Here is a 27652-nt window from a genome sequence, read left to right as displayed (position 1 = left end):
ACATATGGGGGGGAAGGGGGGGCCCTCTCAGGGTTATTCTGCAGGGGGCCTCATGTGTTTCCGTTACGGCACTGGGTGGAGTAAAGTGACCAGTGGAGTGTGCATTATTTATATTCAGGTCTGAACACAGAGAAAACAGTTGGATATAGAGACATTTAATATGAAGATATGAGGAATCAATCCAAATCAATCCGAGCTCCGTGGCGCTGTCAAAATGAATCACAATGCAGTTACTTGTACTCGCAGCGGCGCTTCTCTTTACGCACCGCTTCACCCGCGCTGCGCGCTCTGAAGAGTGCGCCTCCCGCTGCGACGTGAGCTCCTGTCCGAGCCCCAGCTGTCCCGGCGGGCACGTCCCGGATAGATGTAACTGCTGCCTGGCGTGTTCTCCGCGCGAGGGGGACCCCTGCGGCCGCAAAACCGACCTGCCCTGCGGGGATGGCTTGGAGTGCAAGCTGCTCGCTGCGGGGAGGCGGCGACGCACCAAGGGGGGTCTGCCGGTGTAAGATGGAGCATGGCGGTGCGGAAGCGACGGCAAAACGTATGGTCATGTGTGTAAGATGAGAGCAGCCACCCGTGAAGGGGTGGGGGTGGGGGGTGCAGTCAGCCAAGTGCACAAAGCACCGTGTGCACCTTCAAGCGCAGGTAGGGCAGCTTTGGGTGGTCAGAGGGCTCCATTCTGGAGAGCATGGGAACATTATAAAACAAATCCATAAAATGTGTCGCTGGTTCAATGGGGTTTTATGTGCCTATTATACTGCAAGTCTGCATATGTTGCATATCAACAAGCTTAAATCCTTTACAGTCAAATCACTAGAAATGCAAAATTAATGATGATGATGACTTTTTATTTATTTTTCTTGAACGAAGTCAACCAAAAACCAAATATTATGCCAAATATTAAACTATTTCCACTTATTCAATATCAGGATTTGCTCTAGGATTTACGTTTTTATATTATTGTAAACTAAACAATTTGAAGAACAGATGCTGAACCATTTTCACTATTTTCTGGTGTTTTATAATTTATGGATACAAATAAAATAAAAAAACGGATTAATCAATAATGAAAATAATCCTTAGTTGCAGCCCTAATCTGGAAATGTTACATACTTTCGAAATAATCAACATTGTATTTTGCACTTCACTGGAAAACTTTAACGATGTGGAGAATCCTCCTGAATATGAGTATTTCTCCTAATACTGCTTGTAAAATGCAATAAAGGTTCTTTCCTCATGTCAGGACAGGTCGTCCACTGGTCCATCCCAGCAGCCCGCGATACAATTTCAACTTCATCGCTGACGTGGTGCAGAAGATAGCTCCTGTTGTTGTCCACATTGAACTGTTCATAAGGTGTGTGTGTGTGTGTGTGTGTTTGTCTGTGTGCGTGCATGCGTGTGTGTGTGTGTGTGTGTGTGTATGTTTGTAGAGAGCTGTTAAAGATCCAAGAGAGTGTTATGTAAAAGACACACTTAGCAGAGTGTTTTAAACAAACATAAAGGGATAATAAGGTTCATCCCTTTAACCTTTACATTGTAAATATCCATGTGTCATTATCTGGACCACACTTGTGGGACAACTTTGAAATGCGAATACAACCTGGATCCAAAATAAAATTTTAATATTTTTGTCCTTTCTTTCTCATTCCCTGTGTCCTTCCTCTCTCTGTCTCCAGACATCCCCTGTTTGGTCGCATGCGTCTCTCCAGTGGCTCTGGTGTCATTGTGACCAACTCGGGGGTGATTGTGCTTATATATTTTGGTCGTTTGCATATGCGTCAACATAATTATTGTGAGGGTAAAAAACACCCTCCAAGTCCCCAGAACCAAGCTCCACACTATGGGCGATCAGGCCTTTTCCTCTGCAGCTCCGAGGCTGTGGAACACCCTCCCCGACCATCTGAGGGCCCCACAGACTGCAGAGGCTTTTAAACGTGACCTGAAAACTCACCTTTTTAAGAAAGCTTACTGCTAAAATATCCTTTATAGGCTCTGCTTTTAAATTTATTTTAAATTTATCTTAAAAATGTTCTTGTTTTATTTTTTCTGCTCTGTAGCACTTTGAGATTGTTAAAATATAAAGTGCAATACAAATAAAATGTATTATTATTATTATACACGTTGAGAAACGTGTGGCTGTTACTGGAAAACTCACTTGTATCCTCTCCTTTTGGTGATGGAAATCCTCATGCATAAAGATTTCTGAACCGTGAAGTTAAAGACAGAAATTCCATCTGGGGCTGCAGATGAAATTCAGCCTGAAACCAATGAGAAAACCCAGCTTGGCAGCATTTGCTTCAAAATATGATAAAATGAAATGATGTATAGTATACAAATGCTCTTCGTGGGCTTGACATGACACAACGCTACTTTTGTTTAGTACAGATGTCTCCCACCATGAAAAAAAAATAAGAAAAGAGAGCAAGAGCAAGAGGGGGAAATGGGCCGAGAGAATAATAAGAGACAATGGACAAACTACTACCATAACACCCAGCAGGAGTCTTCCTTTAACATGTACTCCTATGAGTCTTCCCTGAGTGTGTGTGTGTGTGTGTGTGTGTGTGTGTGTGTGTGTGTGTGTGTGTGTGTGTGTGTGTGTGTGTGTCTCGCTGACCCAGTTGTTTGAGAGGGTATGTGGTGTTTTTTAGTGAACTTGTCAAGACATATTGTCACAGCAGAGAGCCAGACTACTTCAGTCAGGCAGACAGGGGACACAGCTGTTTTTCCTTCAATGGACACATAAGAAGTTAAGATGGCATCACTGAGCTCACACCAAAACATCTCACACTGCCTGTTTTATGCTTGATTTAACAATATGCGTGCATCAAATACAAAAAAAGTATGACACGATATACCATATATTTCCCATAAGGCCCTGTTGAAGCAGTTGATCAATGAATGTATTACCATCTAGAGGCCAAATGGATTATAGTCTGGTTAAAATAAAGCAAAAATGATTATTCCTAAATAGGCCATTAGATGGCGTGTTGGGTATAATAATTTGCTCCTGACGTGGCAACTGATCCTCTGATTAAAAGCCTACTGGATATGTGAAGTTTCGTGTCTGAAGCGGTCCACATACAGCTCTAGTTTCTAACTGGGTAATGATGAAGCTAAAGTAGAGGTCACTGGATGAAGCACTGTTATTACCACTAACACATTCAGTGCTGAAGTGATGACCATATTCACCAAACTAAAATGTTAATCAGCTGTACACTTTCAGGTAAAAATTGATTTACAGTAATATCATTAGAGATTTGTATATGAATTTCCGGTGACTTTGGGACATTTGTACCACCTATTTGTGTTCTGATGATGTCATCAGGGTTATCTCGGCTTGGGCTTGGAGACAACCCATAATAACAGAGAGCCTGCATTATATAATGGTAGGTTTGTAGCTTTAAAGACTTTAGCAGTTACCAATCAGGAAGGGTCTGACAAAAACTGGGATCCAGCATTTTTGGACTGTAATAGGGACTAAGAATCTGGATATCTCGGCCACTGAGGCTGTCATTTTGAACTGTCTTTTAATCCGCAAGCCCCAATTTAAAAGAAGTTCAAAACTATTTCACTGATGTACTCTATTGGAATCCTTTATATATCTTGGCCTGTTTTGAGTTTGCATTTGTGTCAACTTACAGGAGCATCTATGGTCTGCTATATGGACTTCAGTATTTCTTTGTGCGCGTCAATGTTTATCTCCCTCCTGGAAAGACATCCACACAAAATAATGGACCATCAGCTCATTCACATGTTCTCATGATGCCTTGTTTATCATTCAGATAGAGAAAGAGATACATCATAATGCATATGTCAAACTGTGCGTCATGACCTCAGAATCTGATGACATTTTTGTGAGTAAGATCGGGAACAGTACATTTACAGTAAGTAGTTTCATTGAATCTCCAGAGACGACGTTCACAGTGAAGTCGTGAGTTGAGGAACTTTGGAGGCACAGATTGGCAGACTGGGGCATCTGTCATGGCAGCAGAGCTACAGACAGATTGGACTCGATGTAATAAAATCCTGTTACACGGTGCCCTTACAGTAGTAGAGGCCTAACTACTTCCATCTGTCTTGTAGTCTAACTCTCACTGTGACTCAGCTCTTCGCTGACCAAAACCACTGTGGGCAATGTACCTCTTAACAGGAAAAGAGAGGAGAAGAGAACTTTTGAGCAGACATATGGAGAGAAAAAAGGAAAGTTCAACCCACCACCCACGTAAACACACAGTATAATAGAGCTAAAGGCAACATCTCGCACAGACTCCATAACTGGACAGTTATTATTGGACAAAGTAGATCCATGTGTTGTTGTGTTGAGTATTTAAACTGTGCTTCCACCTCCACAAATGATCCATTCATGAAAATCTATACCTGCAAGGACAGTGTTTGTCCTTACTCAGAATATCTTTATTTTACAAAGGCCACATAGTATTTCATTAAGACTGGAAATCCTGGCATTCCTGGCAAAGTGGGATGTGTTTTTCTTTGGAGATACTTCCTCTATCCACATTCATTTAAAACGTCTTATTGTACTGAAGTGAGACAAAGGACTCCTCTCTTGTTTGTCTTTTTGGTCCAACTTTCTGTCCACAAAGAGAGGAAGGGTTGATTATACAAAAAGGGGTTAGCTTTTTAAAACACTTTCTTTGGCTCACACATAATGTTACAGCCACTTCTGGGCAAAGTGTTATAATGTTCTCATTGATTTCGTTTTTTTTAATCCCTTCAATGTAAATAGTTTGGCAGTACCTAGTGGCAAACCAAATGCACAGGGTCACCTGACCTCGCATCTCGAAGCTCTTATTAGAATCAGGTGTGCTGAAAATAAGTTGACTCCAGGATGACGCCATGGATACAGTCTTGAGAGTTTAGCCTCTCTTTGTTTACTTTTAGTTTCTTAATTCCGCGCCATGTCTTTTTTTCCCTCTGTCACTCGTCTTCTTCTGCTTTTCTTTCTCAAAAGGAAGAAAAGTCTCCGCTGTGCTAAAGGTGCATCATACAATCAGCAGAGGACACTGTGCCCATTTTGTTCTGGGTGTGAATATAAATCCTCTTGTAAGGCAGCACATCTGAAGTGTTCAGCTCAAGAGTAAAAAACAAATCAGGTTTTGAAAGTTTAAAGTAACTGTTCCCTTTTTGGGGAATAATAAAAAAATACACATATTTTCTTTCTCGCTGAGTATTAAAATAAAAGATTGCTAACAAAGCAGCTAAAGCCGGAAGACAGTTCGCATTGCCTCGTGTAAGGACTGGCAAACAGCTGGCCAAGGGAATCTCATTTGTGTAATTAGGTAAACATTACAATTTGTTCTTTTATAATAAGTTACACACTGTTACTATTTATTTGTGACCAGCTGCCAGAAGCAGTGACTTTCTGCAGTTAAAAGTATGTAAATAGATAAAGAAAATGTACATTTCTGCGTACAGGTAAACATGTTAGAGAGTGAGATTTGAGAAGTGTTAGTAGGTATTTTATAGTGTTTCCTCCTGTGTCCATGTTAGGCTGGGCTACCTGCCTGCTAGCTGTGGCTCAATACTAAGAGACATAAGAGTGGTATATTTTCATGCATGACAAGAAAGCGAACAAGCATATTTCCCAAAATGTTGAAGTATTCCTTTGAGATTCAAATATTTATGTCATGCTCTGAGCAAAACTCTTTAGCAAATCTCTTTCAAAACAGAAATAGAACCCAATGCTTTGCTGTGGTTTTACACACATTCCTCAGAACTGATGGCCTCATGTACACAGGGGAGGAAATGACACACACACACACACACACACACACACACACACACACACACACACACAGTAAAGTGAGCCCAGACGTTCTTTTGTCAGGGCTCCAGTGATAGCTAAATCCTGTGAGCCCGTCCTCTGTCTCTCAACTCTCTCTTTCTGGCAGACTTCAGACTCATGCTTTCTCCTCCTCCTCCTCCTTCTCCCCCTCACTCTCACTCTCTCTCTCTCTCTCTCTCTCTCTCTCTCTCTCTCTCTCTCTCTCTCTCTCTCTCTCTCAGCTCCTCTTCTTTCTTACATATGCATTTCTTGGGATTTATGAAATAAATAATTCAGCTGCATGTCCTCATCTTGCTGAGACCTTGCGTTAGTGTGCACACGCATAGGTGATATGATCATAAGTGTATGTGTTGTTTAAGCTCATGGATTGTGTGTGTGGGTGACTGTGATGTGTGTAAGCAGACCCCTCCTGTCTGTGCAGTTTATTTAGTGTTTGAAGAAACAGCGTAATTGCCTCCTACTGAAGCCGACTAAGTCTCTTAATGAGAGTAATGCTTGCTGTGCCCAAAGCCAGAGGCCCAGTATTCTGTGTGGAAAGTTGGCACTCACATGGAAACTAGCATTGTACTAGTTACATTTTATTTTGCCAGTGATGAAATACATGCAAAGAAATGCTGTTTTCTGAAAGCCTTTTGGGGATACAGCATCAGTATAACAGAGTAAGTCTGTGAGAATTTGTGAGAATAAACAACAAGCCAGCCAAGGAAAGCATATACTGTAATCTTGGAAAACTGGGATAAAAACCACATGTTCTTTATTAGCCTGACTGAGTGCCATAATTGTTACAGCTAGAAACTAAAAGGTATTCGCTGAATTGCAAAGACAATACAAAACCAAAAATGAGCCCAAAGGACAGTGAACAAGAGGAAAATGCTGGAGTTTGACAATTCTGAAAAGTGCATTTATCAAAAAGGGTAAACTGACCACTTCTTGTACTGTTACTGTTCACAAGTCTGATTAGCTTCTGGGATAAAACCAAACTTCCTTCCTTCTGGTTGTTATAAAGGCAGTCTAAAATGCATTCCTAATGGCATAAACTTAAAGTAACTTTTAACATGCTATGAAACAGTATCAATGTAATACTGATGCCTCTGTATGACCGACATAAGACCATCGACGAGAATATTGGCTATTTCTAAAAGGTTATTCTTAATGCTCGTCATCGGTCCGATTACACGGAAAATCAGATGAAATCATGCAGCTCCACCAATGAGGACTCCAGCTGGGCCTTCGACAGTGACAGACTCAGATGCAGCTTCACTGCTGCCTGGGAGCCAACATCGACACCATGCTGCTGGAGATCTTGGTGGTATTGCTGGTCCACGGGAGAACCAGAACCACTCTGTATTTCGCAGTATACCGGAGTTATTGTTGTCTGTGGTGTCTTTCCCGCGTTGGCATATGCCAGAAAGTGCAAACGGAGCCAAACACACGAGAGAGAGGGACAGGGCGCATGGTTGAAAATGAGGGTCGTTTTTTGTCCGGACATGTGAGTGTCCGTGTGAGTCAGCGTTTTTGCGGAGCGTTTGCTCTGTAGCTCACGGGCCAAGACCTATTTTTACACACACACACACACACTCCCGCGCTCCAGAAACACTCACCCATGACATTTGTTTCCTTTCTGTTTCTTCCTCATATTATCTTCCTCATATTATCGTCTCATCCCACATCTCTTACGCCTCTCTCATCACCACCATCATCACCATCATCCCTGTACAGGGGTGTGCTACCACTAAAAGGTGCCATGCTCTCAGGTCTTTTGAGTGTTGAATATAATTGAAAAGAGGAGACAGATCAGGGTCACCGCTGCCAAAAAGGAGTGCTTCTCATCTCTCAGTCACTAGGAGACATTAGTAGGAGTAAAGAGCTGCGCCTGCAGGTGTGGCAACTGTTGTGAATTTCAGTTTACAATAGACACCTTCAAAACAAAATTCACCCACAGGGAACCAAACCACAGGAGGACTGAGGTTATGTGTGCAGCAGTGAGGATAGAGGATGTATGGACAGCAAAGTTAAAAGGTGATGAGGAAGCTCTATACTGTGTTGCCCGTGACCGTGGGAATTTTGATGTTATGTAATGGCATATCCACAAAGTCACAGAACCAGGGGCAGTGGGGGAAGTCGGATGGACCCCTCGCCTGCTAGCAGGACTTCTTAAGTGCTTCTGCCATCATCAGTGTGTTGCTTGCGTAACAGCCGCTCCAGCCTGGGAACCCAGAGGATACACGTGACCACTCAGAAGGTTCCTTCTGGCTGAAGGGTGATTTCTCATTCCCTCTCCTCTTTTTTTGTCCTACTTTTTCTCTCTCTCTGTCTTTCTCCTTCTTATTAACAAAGGTGTTTCACAGAAAAAGAGCTGTGGAGATAAAAAAAAAGGTGTGAGGATGTTATGTCTCTGCAAAAACACAGATCCACTAAATACATTAAGATGTTGTAGGTCATTCAAATTATAGTTGTGTTGTTGCAGTTCTTCACAACTGTTTTGGCTTGCGACCCTTAATCACATGAGCTGTGAGCAAAGAGAGATTGAGTCATTTCAAGGATGTCTGACGAGAAAATGCACGAGAAGCAACAAAATAAACAAAAGTCAAAGGACAAGTGTTGGCCTCTTTGTTATCCTTTTAATCATCTGGTGGATTCAAGGATTCAAGGTTTTTATTTGCACTTGTGTCCAACAGTCCAGACACATTGGAAATCTTGTGCAGGGCTCTCAGAGTCAACAGTTCAGAAATAACACTAATAAGAAAAATACAAACATGCTCAGGGACAGCATTTCAACTGAGGATAGCAGGGTGACAACACAAGGGTGTATTTGATACTGTATCTGCGATCCTCTAAGAAGGAGGGATAAACAACATCTGGGGAGCTGCTGGAAAGAGAAGCTACGCAGCCTACCTTCATGCCCATAGACAACACTGTATATAATGTGTACAGGAAACAGCTGCCCACACATTCAGCTGCACACACTCATGCTTGCAGAGGTGAAAGTATTGAAGATTTACAATGCCTAAATAAAAACAAAATAAACAAATAAATAAAATACACATTCTTAGGCTATTTTCCTTGTTATCTATGCATTGACTGTGACATAATGAAATGAAAAACATGTATTAAAAGAACAATTAATAATGTTATGTTTAATAGTAAGGAACTGTCTGAGTGTCTTTTGGTATATCTCCGCCAGGAGGATCAGTCTCATATGTACACTCGTCCTGTGAGTGAGTAAGTGTGCACATATGTGTCTGACCACGGTTAATCTGGCATTGTGCTGCAGCAAACTGCATAATATTTAGCCAGTTATGGCATGCCTGCTCAAGGACCTCTCGTGTTTGTGGTGACTTACACTTTCTCAACAAAACTTTTAAAGCCTGTTTTATACATCGACTGCCTGCAGACTCCTCACTCACTCTTAACCGGGTAGTAGGGACCATTGGTGATGACACAGTTGAGTGCATCCCAGATCCTCCACCGCTCTACCTCTCCATAACTCAGCAGCTGCTGTATACATAGCCTGACAGCTTAATGAGTTTAATTTAGTTTTTGGCAAAATGATATGGGCCTGCATTCATTGCTGCTTGTTTTTCGTTAGTTTGAGGGTAATGTGTTTTAAATTGTCTTACATTCAATTACATTCAATTACACAATACCGTAGGGGTAATTACAAACACAGCTGGCAGAAACATTGCCCTTGTTTTGTCCAGCCTGGAGTTCCATCTTTCCTCTCATACTTCTCCTGCACTTTCCCCAACTCAAACTGCATTTGCAATGCAGATCCTGCCTAACACAATCTCTGAGATTGGTCACAAGCCATATTTAAATGAGCGTGCGAATGGATTCTTCCTATTCATCACGAATCAGTGCTGAAGAAGATGAAGTTCAGAGAGTGATGAAACCACGAGGGATTTAGTGTTGCTATGGAGATTAGTTAGTCTCTGTGTGTTTGTGTGTATGTGTGTGCTTTACCTGATGTTTTGGAGGTGGGTGGTCTAAATCTGTCACCGTGGTCACAACTCAACAGGGTATATGTGCTAATGTTGATCCACTGGAAGGTGTTGAAAAGGAATATTAGAATATAAGGAAAATTACTGTCAAGGAGAGGATGTCAAGATTAACTCTCTCTCTCTCTCTCTCTCTCCCTCTCTCTCTCTCTCTCTCTCTCTCTCTATCTATAGATATAGATATAGATATATGGGCCTTGTGTGCAAAATCACATTGTCATCTATTTTGTGAGGGTCACGTGGATTTTGCACAGTCCATGGCATCTCCATCTCTGACATTAACTCCTGCTTGCATGAATATTGTTCAAGCATCACATGAGCCAGCTAGCGACTGCACGTGCAGAGCGCACGGCATTGTCAGCGAGAGAGGAGGCAGCGAGTAGTGCGCATGATCGAGAGCAAACACTGAGCACTTGGTAACTTAAAGTCAGAATTTCCACAGAATTTCACGAAATGACGGGAGAGTCATTACTGGAGGAATTAAAAGACCATCAACACTAATTTAATCATTCGATATTTAAAGCAACATATAGTGTATTTAAAAGTAGCTCGTGCCACTGACCAACTTCAGGAAGCCTTGTTTGGGCACATTTCAGCACTGGACAGCTCTCTCCTCGTGTCTCGAGCTCACAGCTGGTGGGGGGGCACAAGCAGAGAGCATGTCGGACTCCCCACGGAATCCTGACCACCACGACTGCTGCTAACGCCGAGCCTCGAGAGATGAGCATACCGGAGTTCCTACTGCAAATGTCCATTTTGGTGACTGCTGTTGTCTCGCTGTTGACAAACCTGTCAGTGTTGCTATGTTTCACCCAGAGCGCAGAGTTAAGATCGCACGTGCCGGGCATCTTCATCCTAAACCTCTCCTTCTCCAACATCCTTCTCACCCTCATCAACATGCCAGCCACTTTTGTTGGAGTGGCCGAAAGCGCAAAGCCCTTCGGGGACCTGTTCTGCCAAGCCGCCAGTTTTGCTGAGACTTTTCTCACCGCTAATGCGATGTTGAGCATGGCCGCGCTGAGCCTGGACAGGTGGGTCGCGGTGGTGTTCCCCCTGAGTTACGCCAGCAAGATGCGCTACAGGGACGCTTTTCTAATCGTGGCGTGCTCCTGGATGCACTCTCTGACCTTCTCTCTGACCCAGCTGCTCATGGACTGGGGAGGTTACAGCCACACTTACGCCTCGTGCACCATTCACCTGGACTGGGAGAAGAGGACGCAGCTGGCCGCCTATGCGACCTTCACGGTGCTGTTCCACTGCAGCAGCTTTGCACTCTGCCTCCTCGTCTTGTGTTTCGCCTACCTGAAGGTTTTGAGAGTGGCCAAGTCCCACTGCAAGAGGATAGATGTCATTACAGTGCAGGCTCTGCTCTTGCTGGTTGATATCCCCCCCAGGTAAAACTGGAGATGCAATTTTGAGTAAGCCCTTCAGGTATTATTGTTTTAAAAGCTCAACAGTCTGAGATGTGTCTACCTGTTTTACTTGTTTTAATGAGGACGTAACTTGTTTTATAATGCTGCACAGAACCCATTTTGTAATTAGTGTTTCATTATTAGTTATGTGAATTAATCTCTCCATATCTGTCTGTCAGTGTGAAGGAGAGGTGTCTAGCTGAGCAGAAGAAGAGGAGGCAGCGCGCCACAAACAAAATTAGCATCTTCATTGGCACCTTCATCCTCTGCTTTTCACCCTATGTTATAACAAGGTAACGGCTTGTTCTGTCTCTTTTTTTTTGTCACAGGTTTTATGTTGGTTGGTTAATTTCCTACATGACTCATCTGTCTTAAGATGCTTATACGATAATGGCTGAAATAAATTCTATATTCTGAACTATATTTCCTGTATATCTAATGTTCTACAATTTATATTGATCGTCCTTACAGTTTTACTTCAGTAAAACATCTGATCCACAGAGACTAGCTCACACAATATCCTGGAACACCAGTATTTACATTCTGGGGCCCTGGCATTTGACCTAAGTGAAGTTTCCAACATTCATTTGGTTGAATCTGTGTTGAGAATAAGTTTTTATGTATTATATGTTGTTATTTTACAATAGGAGTGCCTCACTACAGCCTCAAGTGAAGTTCAATCAACACCTCACAGATTCAACCCAAATGCTTTTTTTTTTCATTTGAGAAAAATAGGCAATGATATAATAATAAATATGATCACATAATTATGACATTTCATCTAATATTCATTGTATTGTATCTTTTCTCTTTTTCTTGATAGTGCATGACAGAAACATAACTTACTTGTTCTTCTTGTATTCCTGCTGCAGGTTAGTGGAGTTGTTGCCCTCTGTGCACATCCCCCGCTACTGGGGCATGACCGCCAAATGTCTATCCTATGCCAAAACCTCCAGCGACCCGTTTGTCTACTGTCTGCTGCGGCATCAGTACAGGACGGTGCTAGTTAGTATCATCAGTCGGGTTCTGAGAAAGAATCACTACACACTGGCTGTCCACAACGCGAGCAGCACACTTGAAACAACGGATGATAACTGCATTGCCAGAATCACCTGAGCTTGATGTGCACACATTTCAATGATTCAATATCTGCATCACTCCTCAGGGTCTCTGAAAAGCAGCATCCCTCCAGATGGAAGGGAGTCAGTGCACACTGGCCTCTGATGTGTGCCAAAGGCCTCCTCAGCCTCTACTGCTGCTCCTAGGGCTTGTTAGTTCGCCTGCTGCTGAGGCATTGCCAAGAACACACCACATGAAGCCCACAACACTATGTTCATCAATGTCATCAATGCACATGTATGGTTGAAGAAACCCTACATTTGTTGGAAGTGGTCTTCTTATTTCAGTGAAAGAACTTGAAGACATATTCATTCTGGTGACTGTGTTGAAGTTAATGTTAAAGTTGTTGTTAATAAGGGACTTGTGTGACATGTAAAGTGTAAAAAAAGGTGTGAGGATGTTATGTCTCTGCAAAAACACAGATCCACTAAATACATTAAGATGTTGTAGGTCATTCAAATTATAGTTGTGTTGTTGCAGTTCTTCACAACTGTTTTGGCTTGCGACCCTTAATCACATGAGCTGTGAGCAAAGAGAGATTGAGTCATTTCAAGGATGTCTGACGAGAAAATGCACGAGAAGCAACAAAATAAACAAAAGTCAAAGGACAAGTGTTGGCCTCTTTGTTATCCTTTTAATCATCTGGTGGATTCAAGGATTCAAGGTTTTTATTTGCACTTGTGTCCAACAGTCCAGACACATTGGAAATCTTGTGCAGGGCTCTCAGAGTCAACAGTTCAGAAATAACACTAATAAGAAAAATACAAAATATAAAAGAAAACACTATACAGAAGGGTGGTACTATGTACAAGGACAAGAGAGCTGCTAATATGTACAGATACAGTTTTAAATGATATAGTTTTAAGTAATAATATGTGTCACATATTGCACATGATAAGTGTAGTGAGGTAGTGTTGGGTTCTTAGACATATTTCAATGGTTTTGCGTTGCCATCAGTCCGTGTGAGTCAGCGTGTGAGTCAGCGTAGGGAAGAAGCTGTTGAAGAAGCGTGTTCTGGGTGATGATGCTGTCCGCTCTGCTGTGTCTCAGGTTGTACGAGCATTGTGAGCTGGGTGGAGTGAGTCTCTGATGATTCCCTCTGCTCTTTTCCGACAGCGCAGTCCATGGAAGGAAGTTGTGTCCCTATGATCTTCTCCGTAGTCTTTATGACTCTTTGCAGAGCCTTGCTCTCTGCCTGTGTGGTGGTGCCATACCAGACCATGCTCAGGGACAGCATTTCAACTGAGGATAGCAGGGTGACAACACAAGGCCTGGGTGAGAGGGCGACGGTTCAGACCGTCTTTCCTGAGCAGCCTGATGAAATAAAGCCTTTTCTGGGCTTTTTTTCACTGTGGCTGTGGTGTTAAGAGTGATGATTCCTCATATTGACCCCGTGGACCCTAACCCCTATGTTGGGAACCGAACTACTGAAATATTTCTTTAATATAAATATTCCTTTAATAATCATAATAAAAGATTTAAAAAAATACAAGAATAAAGCAGTGAGGACATGACGTTTGACGAGGTTTCACAGACTAATGAAACAGAGATCTATTATTGCATTGAATTGGTGAATAGGCAGCTCTATATGTCAAACAAACAGGCATGAACTTTCCACACACCCACCCCCACAAGACACGTTTCTCTTTCATGTCTCCCGTCCCCCCGCCCCGAACACACACACACACACACACACACACACACACACATGCACACACGCACACACTCTCTCTCTCTCTCTCTCTCTCTCTCTCTCTCTCTCTCTCTCTCTCTCTCTCTCTCTCTCTCTCTGTGCGGTGTAATATGATCGCTCGTAACGCACTGTGAGCCATAATCCCGACTCGCAGCACGTTTCTCGAGTCGGGGATGCTCCTCGGCTGAGACAAAGGAAGGAGGTCTCCGTGCTGTTCGTGGTGGTAATCATCCTCCGGCCCAGAGAACGCAGAGGTTGCGGCCTCAAACAGACTCTGCCACATCACACTGCGCCGCGTTGCTGCACTCCAACATGCATTTGGGACTTTTGGTGCTGTTTCTCTCCTTGACGAGGAGTTGTTGGAGCGCCCCGCAGCAGACTTGTCAACCAGGAGACGAATTTCTAGGTAAGGTTACTTCAGCTTAAAACAAGTTAATTCAGCTTAAAACAAGTTACTTCAGTTTAAAACAAGTTACTTTAGCTTAAAACAATATAGTCCATTGTGATACGCGTTACACGATACGCGGTGAGCATGGGACACATAACTTCTGATGGACGATTTAAGACGACTTGCGATGCTCCTAACCAATAAATGAAAACAGCTGATAGAGATGAGATGCGACCCCCTAACTTCACAACACCATGGTTTATGTATTAACAATTAAATGCTGTAGCTGCTAAGTAATCCATTTTTAAAGTGTATTCTCCAGTCTTTCGCAGCTTCGTTCCTTAAACAGTCACAGTAGTGTAGGCCTTAATGGTGCCGCTGCCAGGCAGATGTGTCCATGACTTCATACTGTAGACACATATGTCACCTGTTTGTTTGTTTTGTAGCCATCAGCCTGGTAATAAACAGTGATACGCAGAAGTCTTGCTTTGGCTCGTGTCTTGCTTTTGAAGATGTCGCCTCCTAGCGTTTTATTCGTGACCCACTCATACTTTCATGCTTCCTCTTGTGTGTTGTTTGGCGTGTGTTCTCTCACAGGAAGATGCAGCAACAGCGTGTTTGGAGATAAACGTAGGTGGCTGATTCATTTCACATGTAGTGCCTGATAAACAATCTATTTTGAAAGATCAGATTGTATTGTAAAGATCAGATTGTATTGTAAAGATCAGATTCGCAGGTGCAGAAAGTGATAAAGTGTGTACAATATAATATCAGGGTTCATCCACATAGAAATTGGGCCATGTGGCCTTAGATGGATTTCCTGGCCATGACTACCTCCAGGGCTGGAAAACCAAAGTGTTTGAAATACCAAGTTTCACTGCGAGATGCAACTTGCAAGAGCTCGACCTGTAGGGAGGGATTTATGGAGCTTCAAAACCATTTTGAAAATGCCTGTTTTAAATCATAGTGTTTCTTTACTATTCTTAAAGATGTGAGAGACGCAGATCTTTCAGCACAAGCCCTAAAATTATTTGGTCTAATTTAAAGCCAACAACAATTAAAGAAAAGCTTTGCTTTACTTACACATTATTTTCACAAATGTAGTTACCGGCTTTCTCTGCCTCCTCTGTCCCACAGCTTCCTGTACAGAGCTGAACCTGGGCTACTGTAATGACATGGAGTACTCTAGGTGGGTGGTTGAGGTTGGTGCTAATGTAGGGAAGCCAATTTGTGAAACCTAAAAACCAACAATACATACATTTTAAGCAATTGCTGTCGTTCTTTTGATGTCTATCCAAGCTGATCGTTGGTACCACGTGTAACACCTGCAGAACCATATTTCCCAACATCCTTGGCCACCGGAGTCGCCTGGACGCAGAGTCAGGGGCAGAGTACCTCTTGCTGAGCGTCATCCATGGCCTGCTCAACGGGGAATGCTCCCCTGAGATTCGCCTCCTCGGCTGCTCGGTTCTTGCCTCGCCCTGCCAGGATGACAAGATGATCAAACCCTGCCGCAGCACATGCGATGCACTGAGGAGGGACTGTGCCCATGCCTTTGAAGCCATCGAAATGGCCTGGCCCTACTTCCTAGATTGTGATCGTTTCTTTGCCAGTAATGAGGAGGGCTGCTTTGACCCGCTGGCAGGGCTGAAAGGTAAAAGTCACACTGTTGTTGTGTACTGTTTGGACCAATTCCATCCTGTGAAACAAACAAAGCATCCTTCTCTCCTTCTCCTGGTATCCCTCCTCCAGCCAGACAGGAGCTAGAAATGTCCAGCCTTTCACCTGAAGAACCCAGCACCATCATTCAGTTCACATACACCTCCAACACCCAGATGTACAGCTTGCTGAAGAGAACAGCAGCCAAGTGCGCCCAAATCTCTCGTGTCTATAGCATTGGGCGCAGCACAGAAGGCAGGGATCTACTGGTTATTGAGTTCAGCAACAACCCAGGACAGCACGAGCTATGTGAGTACGGATGAGCAGTGTAAATTAATTGTGTTATAACGTTCATACAATATATGTGAATCATAGAGTTCAATTATAAACATTCTCCAGAATTGCTGACTCCGCCGTTACCTGATTTTTGGTCACTCTGTAACAGTTTTAACATTGTTCAGCTCAATGTTTTGGTTTTACAGCCTGATACTTAACGGCTCACATCAACTTTGTTTCCTGTTGCAGCAATTCATCTACAAAGCTCTGATAAATGCTTCACTACCTCCCCAACACCAAACAGCAGACAAAGATAGTGGTTAACTGGTGAACATAGTGGAGCATTTAGCTGCTGGTATTTCCCTCAGGAGTTGATGGAGACCAAAACAGAGCCACTGAGTACTGATGAATGTTCATCAGATGGACACAAACACAACTCCAAATTAATGCTAATGTAGCTATGTGTCTGCTGAATGTGCAAATGGGCAACTGTTTGCTAACACTTTCAAACGGGATAATATGTAAATATTGTGTTTACACCTTGTTCTGCTGCCCCACTGTGGACACATGAATTACTGTTGCTTTAACCGTGACGTTTCTGTCTGTGCTTTGTCTGTAAAACATAGTGGAGCCAGAGATCAAGTTGGTAGCTAACATGCATGGCAACGAGGTGCTGGGCCGCCAGCTGGTGATCTACATGGCCCAGTACTTGTGTTCAGAGTACATTCTGGGGAACCAACGAATTCAGACCATCATCAACACCACCCGGATTCATATTCTGGCCTCCATGAATCCAGATGGCTATGAGCTGGCTGCCTCAGAGGTAGAGGATAACAGTGACCCGGAGCTCGCCAACCAGGAAGTAAATATTGTTAGCAGAAAAAACTAAAGACAAACTGCCATTATCCGCTTTCTATCTCATTGTCTGTTCTGTCTGTTCGGATTGAGGTGTGGAAGTGGAGGAATGAGGAACTCTGCAGAGGGTTTTCACAACGTTGTTAGCACTATGACAATGTTTGTTGTTCTTTTTGTGAACATAGAGGCTGTCAATTTAAAAATATCTTGAAAAAGAAGACATGTTGCTTTATCATGGTATGCTGAAGGATAAATAACAGACTTTGTTCCTCTCTAAGATTGATAAAGATGAATTGTTAAGATTCGTTAGGCTACAGCATTGGTAATTTCTTAATGTTGGTATTAAGATTGGATGTAGAGTACTCAAGCCTCCCAACTTCCACCAATCATGCGGTTTTCCACTAACCAGAGAATTCAACACTGACTTTAGCTATTGTAGAAGTCCCTCTTTATTGTCCAAAAAACTGACAGTTTGAGAAGCCTGAGAAAGTGGGACTTCTACATTGTTATCTCTGGAGCATTTTAATACTCTGCATGGCAATACAGACTGATCCTTTTGCTCAAAGTGTTGTGTATTTATACACTAATGTGCCGGGCCGTGTCACTGAGCCTCTAACCAGGTCTGCATGCTTATATAGTCGGCATATGTATACTGAACTTGTGTATACTCAAATGTGTGTTGCAATTGATAATCATCATCAATTGTCCACGTATGCAATATGCAATCTAAGATGCACTGCATAGCCGGATACCTTCATGGTAGGCATACTACGCACAGCTTTACTCCAAGATAGGCCTTTTATATGCATGGGTCTTAACGATTCACAATATGCACGGGGCAGCATATTGTACCTTTTATTAATATGATCACATTTTGGATGGATTACGTCGGCCAAACTACTTTGAATGTATTCATATTCTGTATACAGCATGAGTTAAATGCATGTTCTGTTCATCTCTAAAATGTATGAATAATGGTTTCCTCTTGCTTCTTTGCTACTTCTTCTCATGACGGATAAATGGTCTTGTCTACATGTTAACAACAAATTTAACGATGATAGTCTAACAGGTTCCTTCCTGTTCTTCTGACTGGTATTCATATCATTTTCTCAATATTTTCCTCATACAATTACTGCTCCCAATAACGTCTACACATCATCACCCTAAATAGTGTTACACTCTCTGACACCTCGTAATACTGTTTGAACCTGAATGTTTCAGGGTCACTTGTTGAACGGTTGGACCAACGGACGGACCAACGCTCAGAATATTGACCTCAACCGCAATTTTCCGGACCTAACTTCCATTTTCTACCGGAACCGCCGCAGCAGGCACTACCGCATTGACCACGTGGCAATACCTGACGCCTACTGGTTTGGCAAGGTAAGGGGATTGTTTATATTAATCACAATTATAGAGATCTTTCATCAGAAGATACAGTATTTCAGCCTGGGTCCCAAAACCAATCAGTCCTATCTTTGGGCTGTAGGTGGCACCAGAGACCTATGCCGTGATGAAGTGGATCAGGTCACTGCCCTTCGTTCAGTCCGCCAGCCTTCACGGAGGGGATCTGGTGGTCTCCTATCCCTTTGACTTCTCTAGACACCCACAGGAGGAGAGGATGTTCTCCCCCACACCTGATGAACAGGTAGAGAGAGAGGATGGATGTCTCACTTGATGGTTGCTTAAAAAGTGTTGTGCAGCTCGATTGTCAAATGTATTCTCTCATTACACACACACACCCACACACACACCCACACACACACACACATACACACACAAACACACACACACACACACACACACACACACACACACACACACTATGCTCAGATCCTCAAGCAGCTGGCTCGTACCTATGCAGACGCCCACGCCACCATGTCAAACAATGACACAGAGAGGTGTGGAGCCTCCTTTTACCGAACTAGGGGCATCATCAATGGGGCATTGTGGTACAGTTTCGCTGGTGGTGAGATACCCTTTTCAGACTAAATAGAGAACATATATACATTTGTTGTTTTCTTCGTCTCCTTCTCATTGCTTCTGGGGTGCTCATTATCACACGTCTCCCTTGCAGGTATGTCAGACTTCAACTATTTGCACACTAATTGTCTGGAGATCACCGTGGAGCTCGGCTGTGACAAGTTCCCATCGGAGGCCGAGCTTTACCCAGAATGGAAGAGGAACAAGGAACCTCTGCTCAGTTTTATAGAGTCTGTAAGTGTCTGTTAAACTGGCTTGATGAGCAACATTTATTAAAATGTGCATATTTCTTTCTTACAATGCATTATTTAATTCAATTGGTATTGGTTGGATGAATATTTAACAATCAAAATGTGAAATGAAACACACTCGTCAAGTAAAATTAGCTGGAACACTTGTAGCAATCAGGTAAGACCAGAAAAGACAAAGACATTATCAATAATAAGTATATCGTTTAATCAGAAAAAAACTACACAGGCAGTGCATGAAGGCCACATAAGCACTTGACACAGGACAAACGTACAAGGAAAATAATATGGCTTTCCATTGTCCCTTACAGGTCCATCGAGGGATAAAGGGAGTCGTTCAGGATGTTGGTGGAAATGGAATAAAAGGTGCAACTATCTCCGTCAGGGGGATAAGAAAAGATGTCACCACAGGTAAACATGCAACATGAATACACCTTTCCCAGTTGGTATAACTTTGATGATCATTTGTTGTTTTTCTGTTTATTGTAGCCTTCAGGAAGTTGGTGGTGATGATGTGAGGCACATTTTGAAAAGTTTACCTTCGATATTTAACTGTTTTAATTTTTTTATTATCTTAACAACTGTTGGATAGATCGCCATGACATATTGTACAGCTGTACACTGTGTTTAGTGCTAATTAGCTCATTTTGTTTGCATGCTAAGCACACAGCGTAATGCACCGCTGTGGCCAAGTTAAGCCTCACGCAGCCTGCTCGTAGACTTGTTTATGTGCACAAGCTGCCCTTTTGTTTCTCACACTTTGTGCTGTGCTCTTCTTTCTTTCGTTTGACCCCTCTCCGACATATTGTCTGTATTGCCCTCCAGCTGAAGATGGAGACTACTGGAGGCTGCTGAATCCCGGCACTCACATCCTGACAGCCACAGCTAAGGGTTACTCCAGGGTCAGTAAGAGGGTGTATCTGCCTCACAACATGGATAAGGCTGGACGTGTCGACTTTGTCTTGGAGAAGGTTGGAATTTTTGTCTTCATTATCTTGTTCAAACAATTCCATTCAAATATCCTTTTTTACATTTCTTTCTGCCCATGCATGGCTTTGTTTTAGTTGAGATTTATTGTACCAGATTTAGCTACTAGCTCATTTCCATCTGCAGTAATATAACTAACACATATACGTTCAAAATACAATATCCATTGTCTCTGCTCTCCATCCTAACCATTTTCCTTACCCTGCATACAGATTCCCATAGAGCCGGATATCGACGACCATCTCTTCCCCACAGTAGACACATGGGATCGATTCGACCCATACAACCAGTTTGAGCGCTACAGCGAGCCAGACGTAAGTGAGGGAGGGCTAGAGCGGCAGGAAAAACCATGGTGGTGGACCTACTTCTCCCAGTCTGGCATCTCACCTCCACACTGGCTGCTGCGAAGTGTCTAAACACATTACAGGACAATAAAGATCTGAGCATACCGCTGCGAGACTGGCGATGGACGGTCCCACATCCAATCCCACTGGTGCTTTCATAAGCTGGAGCAGTCACACTAAAATCCGTAGTAGGCCTACCTAAATAGGTTTCAGTGCTTTCTGGATGTGAATATGCATTTCTTTACACTAAGCAATAGATTTCACTCTGATCTGTCAGACAGATTTGGCCAATATGGCTTTGCAGTTGCATTTAATTTGTTTTAGTAAATATGTAACCACTGGGAAATAAAGGATTTATTGATGCCTCAATTATGCAACTTTTTAAAATGTTTAGAGTCCAAAATAAGTGTGGGTCTATGAACTAGTTTGAATATAGTGATACTATCATATGAGATGGCAGCTGCAAAAAGTGTCTTGTGCAAAACATTTTTAGTTTGAGTTGGATACACATTTCATGCCATTTTTATTATTATTACATTTATGTTTTAGCTACAGTTAATACATTATATGGGGCATGAGTGTAACAGTCAACATTTTCTGGACCTTAAACTGCACCAAATATTGAGCACTACATTTAAACTTGGATGAGCAGCAATACTGTGCCAATTGTGAATAGTATAACTTCTTGCTTTGTTCTTCACACGCATTAAAAATACACAATACATATTTGTGGCATATATTCTTCATTTTATTTGGAATATTATTACATTAAATGATTAAGTTCAAAACAAGCTTGTTTTTACACCTCTCAGCTCTAACCTATTTAAGAGGCCGTTGTTGGATTTCATCACCAGAGGGCACCAGAGAACATGTAATGACAGATTGTGCCAACTTTTTTCAAGTCAATGATGAGTAGGCTAAGGTTAGTTAATATATGGTATATGGTAACGGACGTTTTTACTCTTTATTCATTATGAAGTTATGCATTACTTCACACACGCATTGAGTCTTTTTTCTTTACACACGCCATCAGGATGAATTGGTTTGATTTGTTAATCTGAGAAGTCTGTGCAGAATTTAAGTCTCAGGTGAAAGATCGAAGTGTAGGTAAGTTCTCAAAAGTCACCAGAAAAGACAAATGATCTGTGGGGGTCAAGCTGCTACTGCTCGCCTCGTTTTCGCTCCTACGTTCGCGGAAGTACACTTTATTTTTTTAATAGAATGACATATAGGGCCATGGAGCCCAGTTGCGGGCTGTATCCTTGCGCCTCCAGGTTCGTTTACGTTGCTGTGATTGACGCCAGTGTCTAGTTAGCTTTGTGCTAACAGACTCTGCAGGCCAAACGTGTAACTGAAGGTCATGTGACTATAGTCGACCTGTCTAACGTGGAACAGGAGGACAAGTTACCGAATTCAGGTTTCGTGCGAGAAAACGCTGCATGTTCGGTTTTTAATTTGCCAGATAACAACTATCACAGGTCTTTCCTTCAGCAGTCAAACCAAAGGTATGCCACTCAAGAGCTAACTTCATTTATTAAAAAAAGGCACGTTCGTCAGCATTACACGTTATGTCTCTCCCGTAGGCCTACTAGTTGATGTATTCACCTGTGTAAAATAACCTGCATATTTTACCTGGCTAGCATGAAAACCAGCAGGACTATGGGTCTTTATTCTGGAGGTCGGGCTGCATGGCTTTCCCCCTCCACACATAAACCACCGTGATATTTACACTCCAAAAAAAAACAACAACAAGAAGCGTGAGCAGTCCAAACGAGCATTAAGGATGCAGACAGTCCAGTCTATACTTTCACATCCTTTCATGTACCTACCTGCACCGACCAATCAGCTCGAACGACCTGAGCCTCAAGCCCTGCGTGTAAAACACCTACATAAGCATAATAAGAGACATTGTGTGGTCATGTGTCCCATGACTACAAGTAGCATAATGATACTGACACACACGCATACAATGAATCCACTGTCGATTCTGTTTAATGAGGTCTATCCAGCTTAATCCATCTGCATCACCTCCTGCATCCTACAGCTTACCTACATTGTAACAGCCGGAGCACAGTATCCACAGCGGTCTATCAATAATATCTGCTGGGGACTGAGTTGCGTGCAACCTCTCCTAACCTCACAGTCCATCTGCTATCTGTTTCTAAAGCACACTGATCTGTGCTTGAACTAATGCATCTAACTGTATTAAGCCAGAGGAGGATTCATATCCATAATCTATCCCTTAATTAGCTGCAATATATGGAGGCCTGCATAGTACAGTCTATATTATGCAATGCATGCAGTTAACCAGGAAGCTAAAGTAGTTATTGACTCTCTAGACTGGTCATATATATATATATATATATATATATATATATATATATATATATATATATATATATATATATGTGCCCTCGATGGACTGGCGGCCTGTCCAGGGTGTCCCCTGCCTTCGCCCTATGTCAGCTGGGATAGGCTCCAGCGCCCCCGCGACCCTAATGAGGATAAGCGGTATTGAAAATGGATGGATGGATGGATGGATATATATATATATATATATATATATATATATATAGTGCAGGTTATGATTATGAGCTTAATGCATGTCTGCTGTTGGTGGAGAAACATGCTCATTTTGAGACCATCCATTAAATTGAATCCAACACAGATAATGTGGGCTGCACCAGTAACTGTTAGACATTTAATTTGTGTTAATACAAGTCACAAAGAAGCTGGATGTAAACCGTATATGTTGTTCAGGTTACAAGATTTCTTTAGTTGTTTAGTCATTTTTTAATGCTTTTTCATACATGACTTAAAGTGGTGCTTTTGTGTGATTCTTCATTGAGAAACTCCGTTTTATAGATCGGTCTATTAAATCAACTAATTAATTAGTCGACTAAGAATGTCTTCGGTCAAAGACAGTCCCACTAAATTGAAAGGTTAACTAGTGTATACATAAGCCATAGTAATGGATATTTGAAAGCCTACATTAACAGCAGATGTGTTCCCATATTATTAAAGCCAAGGTGTGAACCTCAAGGATTTTGAAAGCCATGCTGGAAGTAATAAAAGTTTTAAGTGGAACAACCTCATAAATCGTTTGATAAATATTCACATTTTCTTTGAACCTTGTTACCCTTTGTTACAGAGAGTTGAAGACCGGATACATGCGGTTACGGATATGTACGTCCTGTTCACCGTTAAACTCCAGAACAAGGTATCACACCAACACAAAACAGAGTGATAATCAGCAAACACATTTTCTGTTTTCGAAAAACTACTTATCGAGCACACAGAGTGACTAGCTCAAAGGCTCTGAAACTCGATCAGCTTGTTACTAGAAGCGATGGTATGCTCCATGAAGGCACACCTTTGTGCCTAAGTTAGAACGGATTTGGTTATTTCATTCGAGAGATTTTACTGTTTGAGTTTTTAACTGAGCTATTTTGTACTGGTTTGAAGTGGGTAGGGCTAAGTAGGTAACTATAATGTCACATACTTCCATGCAACAATAAGGATTGAGAAACATTTTAATAAAAATATGATGACGGTGGTGGGTGTGTCCGGATATTGCCAGGCTGCTCTAAATCAAATCAGAGTGGTATACTTCTAATAATAACCAAGCGGCAACCTCTAAGACTGCCATAAAACCACAGTTCCCTAAATGGCCACTTGAGTCTAGCTCCGAAAGCGAGTCGTCCCCATAGACCTCAAAGTTTACAGCAAAAATAGGCATGTTTACAGCCTGGTACTAAAAACTGTTTTGGTCCCTATAGTTAATTTTTGCTTTCATGATTACCGTACAAGGTGTGAATGTTTATATCACATATTAGTTTAAAACATAAACATAAATTATATTAAGGCTTACAGTTTTAAGTAGCAGCTTCAGGTACCAGGTGGGTGCCGACCCAGCCGCTAGGTTTCCGCTCAGCTAATTGGAGTTACAGAATTGAACCAGGTGACCATGTTTTTGTTGCTTTTTTGAGAATTTGTCATGAAAATATCTGACTAATGATAATATAATAATAAGATTGAATGGTTGATCTCAATAAGACATTCAAAATAAATAAGATTTAAATTGTTATATTGTCTCATAAAACTTTAGCAGCGTCTCTATCTTAAAAGGGTTCTTCTTGCCTTGTCAATGATCTCCTCTGCTACTAATATTATAGTCAGAACAACATGAACAGTTATGATGCATTAGTAGGTTTTCTTTTTGAAAAGGCCATTTTTGAATCATGCTATAATTATCTTCTTTCCAAGGCAGTGAGTTCCCAGATGTCTCCTCCTTATGTTCCTGGAGTGAGTTTCCATGTGGCAGACTTCTACTGAGGTTTCTGCCTTTTTCTTTCAATCTCTCTCTCTCTCTCTTGCTCTCTCTCTTGCTCTTTGTGTTTCTCTCTCTCTTTGTCTCTCTGTCCTCCCCAGTGCACGGTGTAGTCACTTTCAATCTGACTGCATCAGTTTCTCTAACATAATCCATTTAACACTGCGCACATGAAATGCAAATGTCAAACCACTTTGCTCTGAACTTCCTCCATCCTTCTGTTTTTCTCTCTGTGTGTCGCTCTGTCTTTCATTCCTGTAGCTATCTAGCTTGCTATGCCCCAGGAGTAGAGGCCTGCTCAATGTGGCAGAGATGATTTGTTTGCTTTGCAATTATTTTCCGTCAGTGGAGACAAATGGATTCATACTGCATAGATAAACCAACACAGACAGAGCCGTAGCGATGAATGCAGTGGAACAGACTAATATGTACTGTGCAAAAACAAATATAGAGAACATGGAGCACCTTGGGTAACGAATAGATAGCTTTGTGAAAAGCTCAAAGATCAAAGAGCATCTCAGTAACAGTAGACCTTGTGTTCCATATAACTCTCCTAAAATCTAATTATAATGCTACTAATACACAACATAACAACACATTTCCATTAATTGAATGCTGCCTGGTTATCTTTTTATCAACATAATGAGTATTATAATGATAATATATGTATTGTTTTCTCTATATGAAAGTATCCACTCGTGACAACTAAATAATTATTTATTTAATGAACATGCCTCTTTAACATCATATCAGATAGATTCTCATGTTCATGACTTGCAAGAGTTGGCCATCCGGACCACTCAGGATGGTCGTATAATATCAGAGCTGTTTCCGTGAGGGTTAAACATACTGTGCTAAGACAATACAACACAATATCCAATACATTTAGGTTCAGTTACCTTGAATGGAGACTTTGGCTTATGTGAAGAGGCCATATTAGTTAACTTTTTCAGGAACTGGACAATTTTAAGTATGATGACGGTGGTGGGTGTGTCCGGATATTGCCAGACTGCTCTCAATCAAATCAGAGTGGTATACTCTTCATGAATAATGACCAAGCGGCAACCTCTAAGACTGCGAAAAAAGTATCTAAGCCTTTTCTTTTTTTAATGGGAATTGCCCAGACATAATAAAATGGATGCCAATGTAAACACTATTTGCAAGTCGGAAACTGGAAATTATGGTAACTTTAGTCTCTGACATAATTGCAGAATTCGGTGACTCAAAGCACTTAGTTAAGGTTAAACTTTATGATCTGGATTAAATACTGAAAAATACAATGCTGACTTAGGGGACAATGTTTACTTTTATGGTTTTACCCTAAACCACGATCTTTCCCTAACCCTAACCAGCGTGTTTTAGTAGCCGAAACCTACTCATAATTCCTGTCTACAGTGCTAACGTCCTTCCTGAAGCCAGATCTCCGCCAGCTTTAGGTTTTCTCCCGTATATAGACTGCAATTATATCAGACGCATTTTTCACTCAACCGCGTCTCAGGCTAAATATCCGCCCTCATTTTAATCTATGCAGCTGTCTGCACTAACATCTGAAGTTCACTGTGTAACTCTTCACGTTGTCTGTTTAACACTTCCTCTGAACAGAAACTGTCAGGTCAGTTCCTGTTTAGCTGTTAGCCTAAACACACGACATGACTAAGTTAACAAACTCTCATCCCACCAACATGAGAAGATGTTCTCTGTTGTAGTCTGCACTCGGTTCAGTTTGTCATTTTGCTGAGCTAAACACGCACACATATATTCAAATGTCTGCAAATCAAGAGAGGAACAATGTGGAAACAAGTCCAAACTGAAGCAGGTGTTGATCACATGCATCCCTGCTGGCCATTTAAGAGGAGGGAGCAGTCAATGTCTGTATAAAACTGTCAATGAAATGTGTTTTCAAAAAGTGTGAATCACTGCAACCACAAGTGTTCCTTGAGCCCACTGTCATAAATGAGCGCAAAACATATTAAGCTGTTGGATTCAGCAGTATCTGAGCCATGCACAGACGGACAGACACAGAGATGCACACACACACACACACGGGCACAATAATACACGCGACTACATAATGTCCCGGCGGAGAAAACAATAAATGTTTCTTTTGATCGTACTAATAAACGATAGTGAGTACCACGTGCAATTTCTCAAACAAAGTTTGATGGGCTGATGGAACATGTAGTTAGAGGGCAGAATGGAGGTGAAGGGTCTCTCCATTTGCCCCCAATGTGTGATGGACACAACTGGGCTGCAGATTTTTTCTGTCTCTGTTGAACTTTCCAACTATCCACAGTAAAAGAGATTAACCTTTTCCTCCCAGCTCGCGTCTCCTTGATTCTTCCTTCCCCTGCCTTCTGTCTTCCTTTCCTCTTTATGACCCCATCTCCCCCTTTCCAGTGTCTCTGTTGACTATCCCTTGTCCTATCTCCCCCTCCTCCCTATGCCTCCCCTTTCCCCTCTCCTCCCTCCCTCCCTTTATGCGAAGGGCAGGTTCAGGGGTCACCAATTACTCAGAGCGGGCTGAGAAAGTTGTATGGGCTCTGCCCTCGGGGCTGCC

At 42.1% G+C, this 27652-nt stretch overlaps 3 protein-coding genes across 3 annotated transcripts; all 3 read left to right on the top strand.

The window, feature by feature from the left end:
- Positions 1-224: 224 nt before the first annotated feature.
- Positions 225-1932, top strand: htra3a (HtrA serine peptidase 3a). Its single transcript, XM_034536403.1, is given in 5 exon segments — positions 225-488; positions 490-517; positions 520-645; positions 1249-1354; positions 1677-1932. Coding segments are annotated over 5 exon segments (780 nt in total).
- An 8589-nt stretch (positions 1933-10521) lies between these two features.
- On the top strand, positions 10522-12329 carry gpr78a (G protein-coupled receptor 78a). Its single transcript, XM_034541244.1, has 3 exons — positions 10522-11195; positions 11393-11506; positions 12086-12329. Exons 1-3 carry the CDS (start codon positions 10522-10524, stop codon positions 12327-12329), a joined length of 1032 nt encoding a protein of 343 aa, XP_034397135.1.
- Positions 12330-14380: 2051 nt separating this feature from the next.
- Positions 14381-21464, top strand: cpz (carboxypeptidase Z). The gene is made up of 13 exons (XM_034537569.1): positions 14381-14431; positions 15011-15043; positions 15551-15602; positions 15745-16089; positions 16191-16381; positions 16975-17171; positions 18425-18586; positions 18693-18851; positions 19037-19172; positions 19281-19420; positions 19746-19845; positions 20260-20405; positions 20634-21464. Exons 3-13 carry the CDS (start codon positions 15589-15591, stop codon positions 20835-20837), a joined length of 1794 nt encoding a protein of 597 aa, XP_034393460.1. The 5' UTR covers positions 14381-14431; positions 15011-15043; positions 15551-15588; the 3' UTR covers positions 20838-21464.
- The last annotated feature ends 6188 nt before the right edge of the window (positions 21465-27652 follow it).

The sequence above is a fragment of the Cyclopterus lumpus genome, chromosome 1 (genome assembly GCF_009769545.1).
Source record: "Cyclopterus lumpus isolate fCycLum1 chromosome 1, fCycLum1.pri, whole genome shotgun sequence".
Taxonomy (NCBI): domain Eukaryota; kingdom Metazoa; phylum Chordata; class Actinopteri; order Perciformes; family Cyclopteridae; genus Cyclopterus; species Cyclopterus lumpus.
The sequence above is the reverse complement of the archived record's forward strand: the minus strand, read 5'-3'. Positions and strand labels throughout refer to the sequence as shown.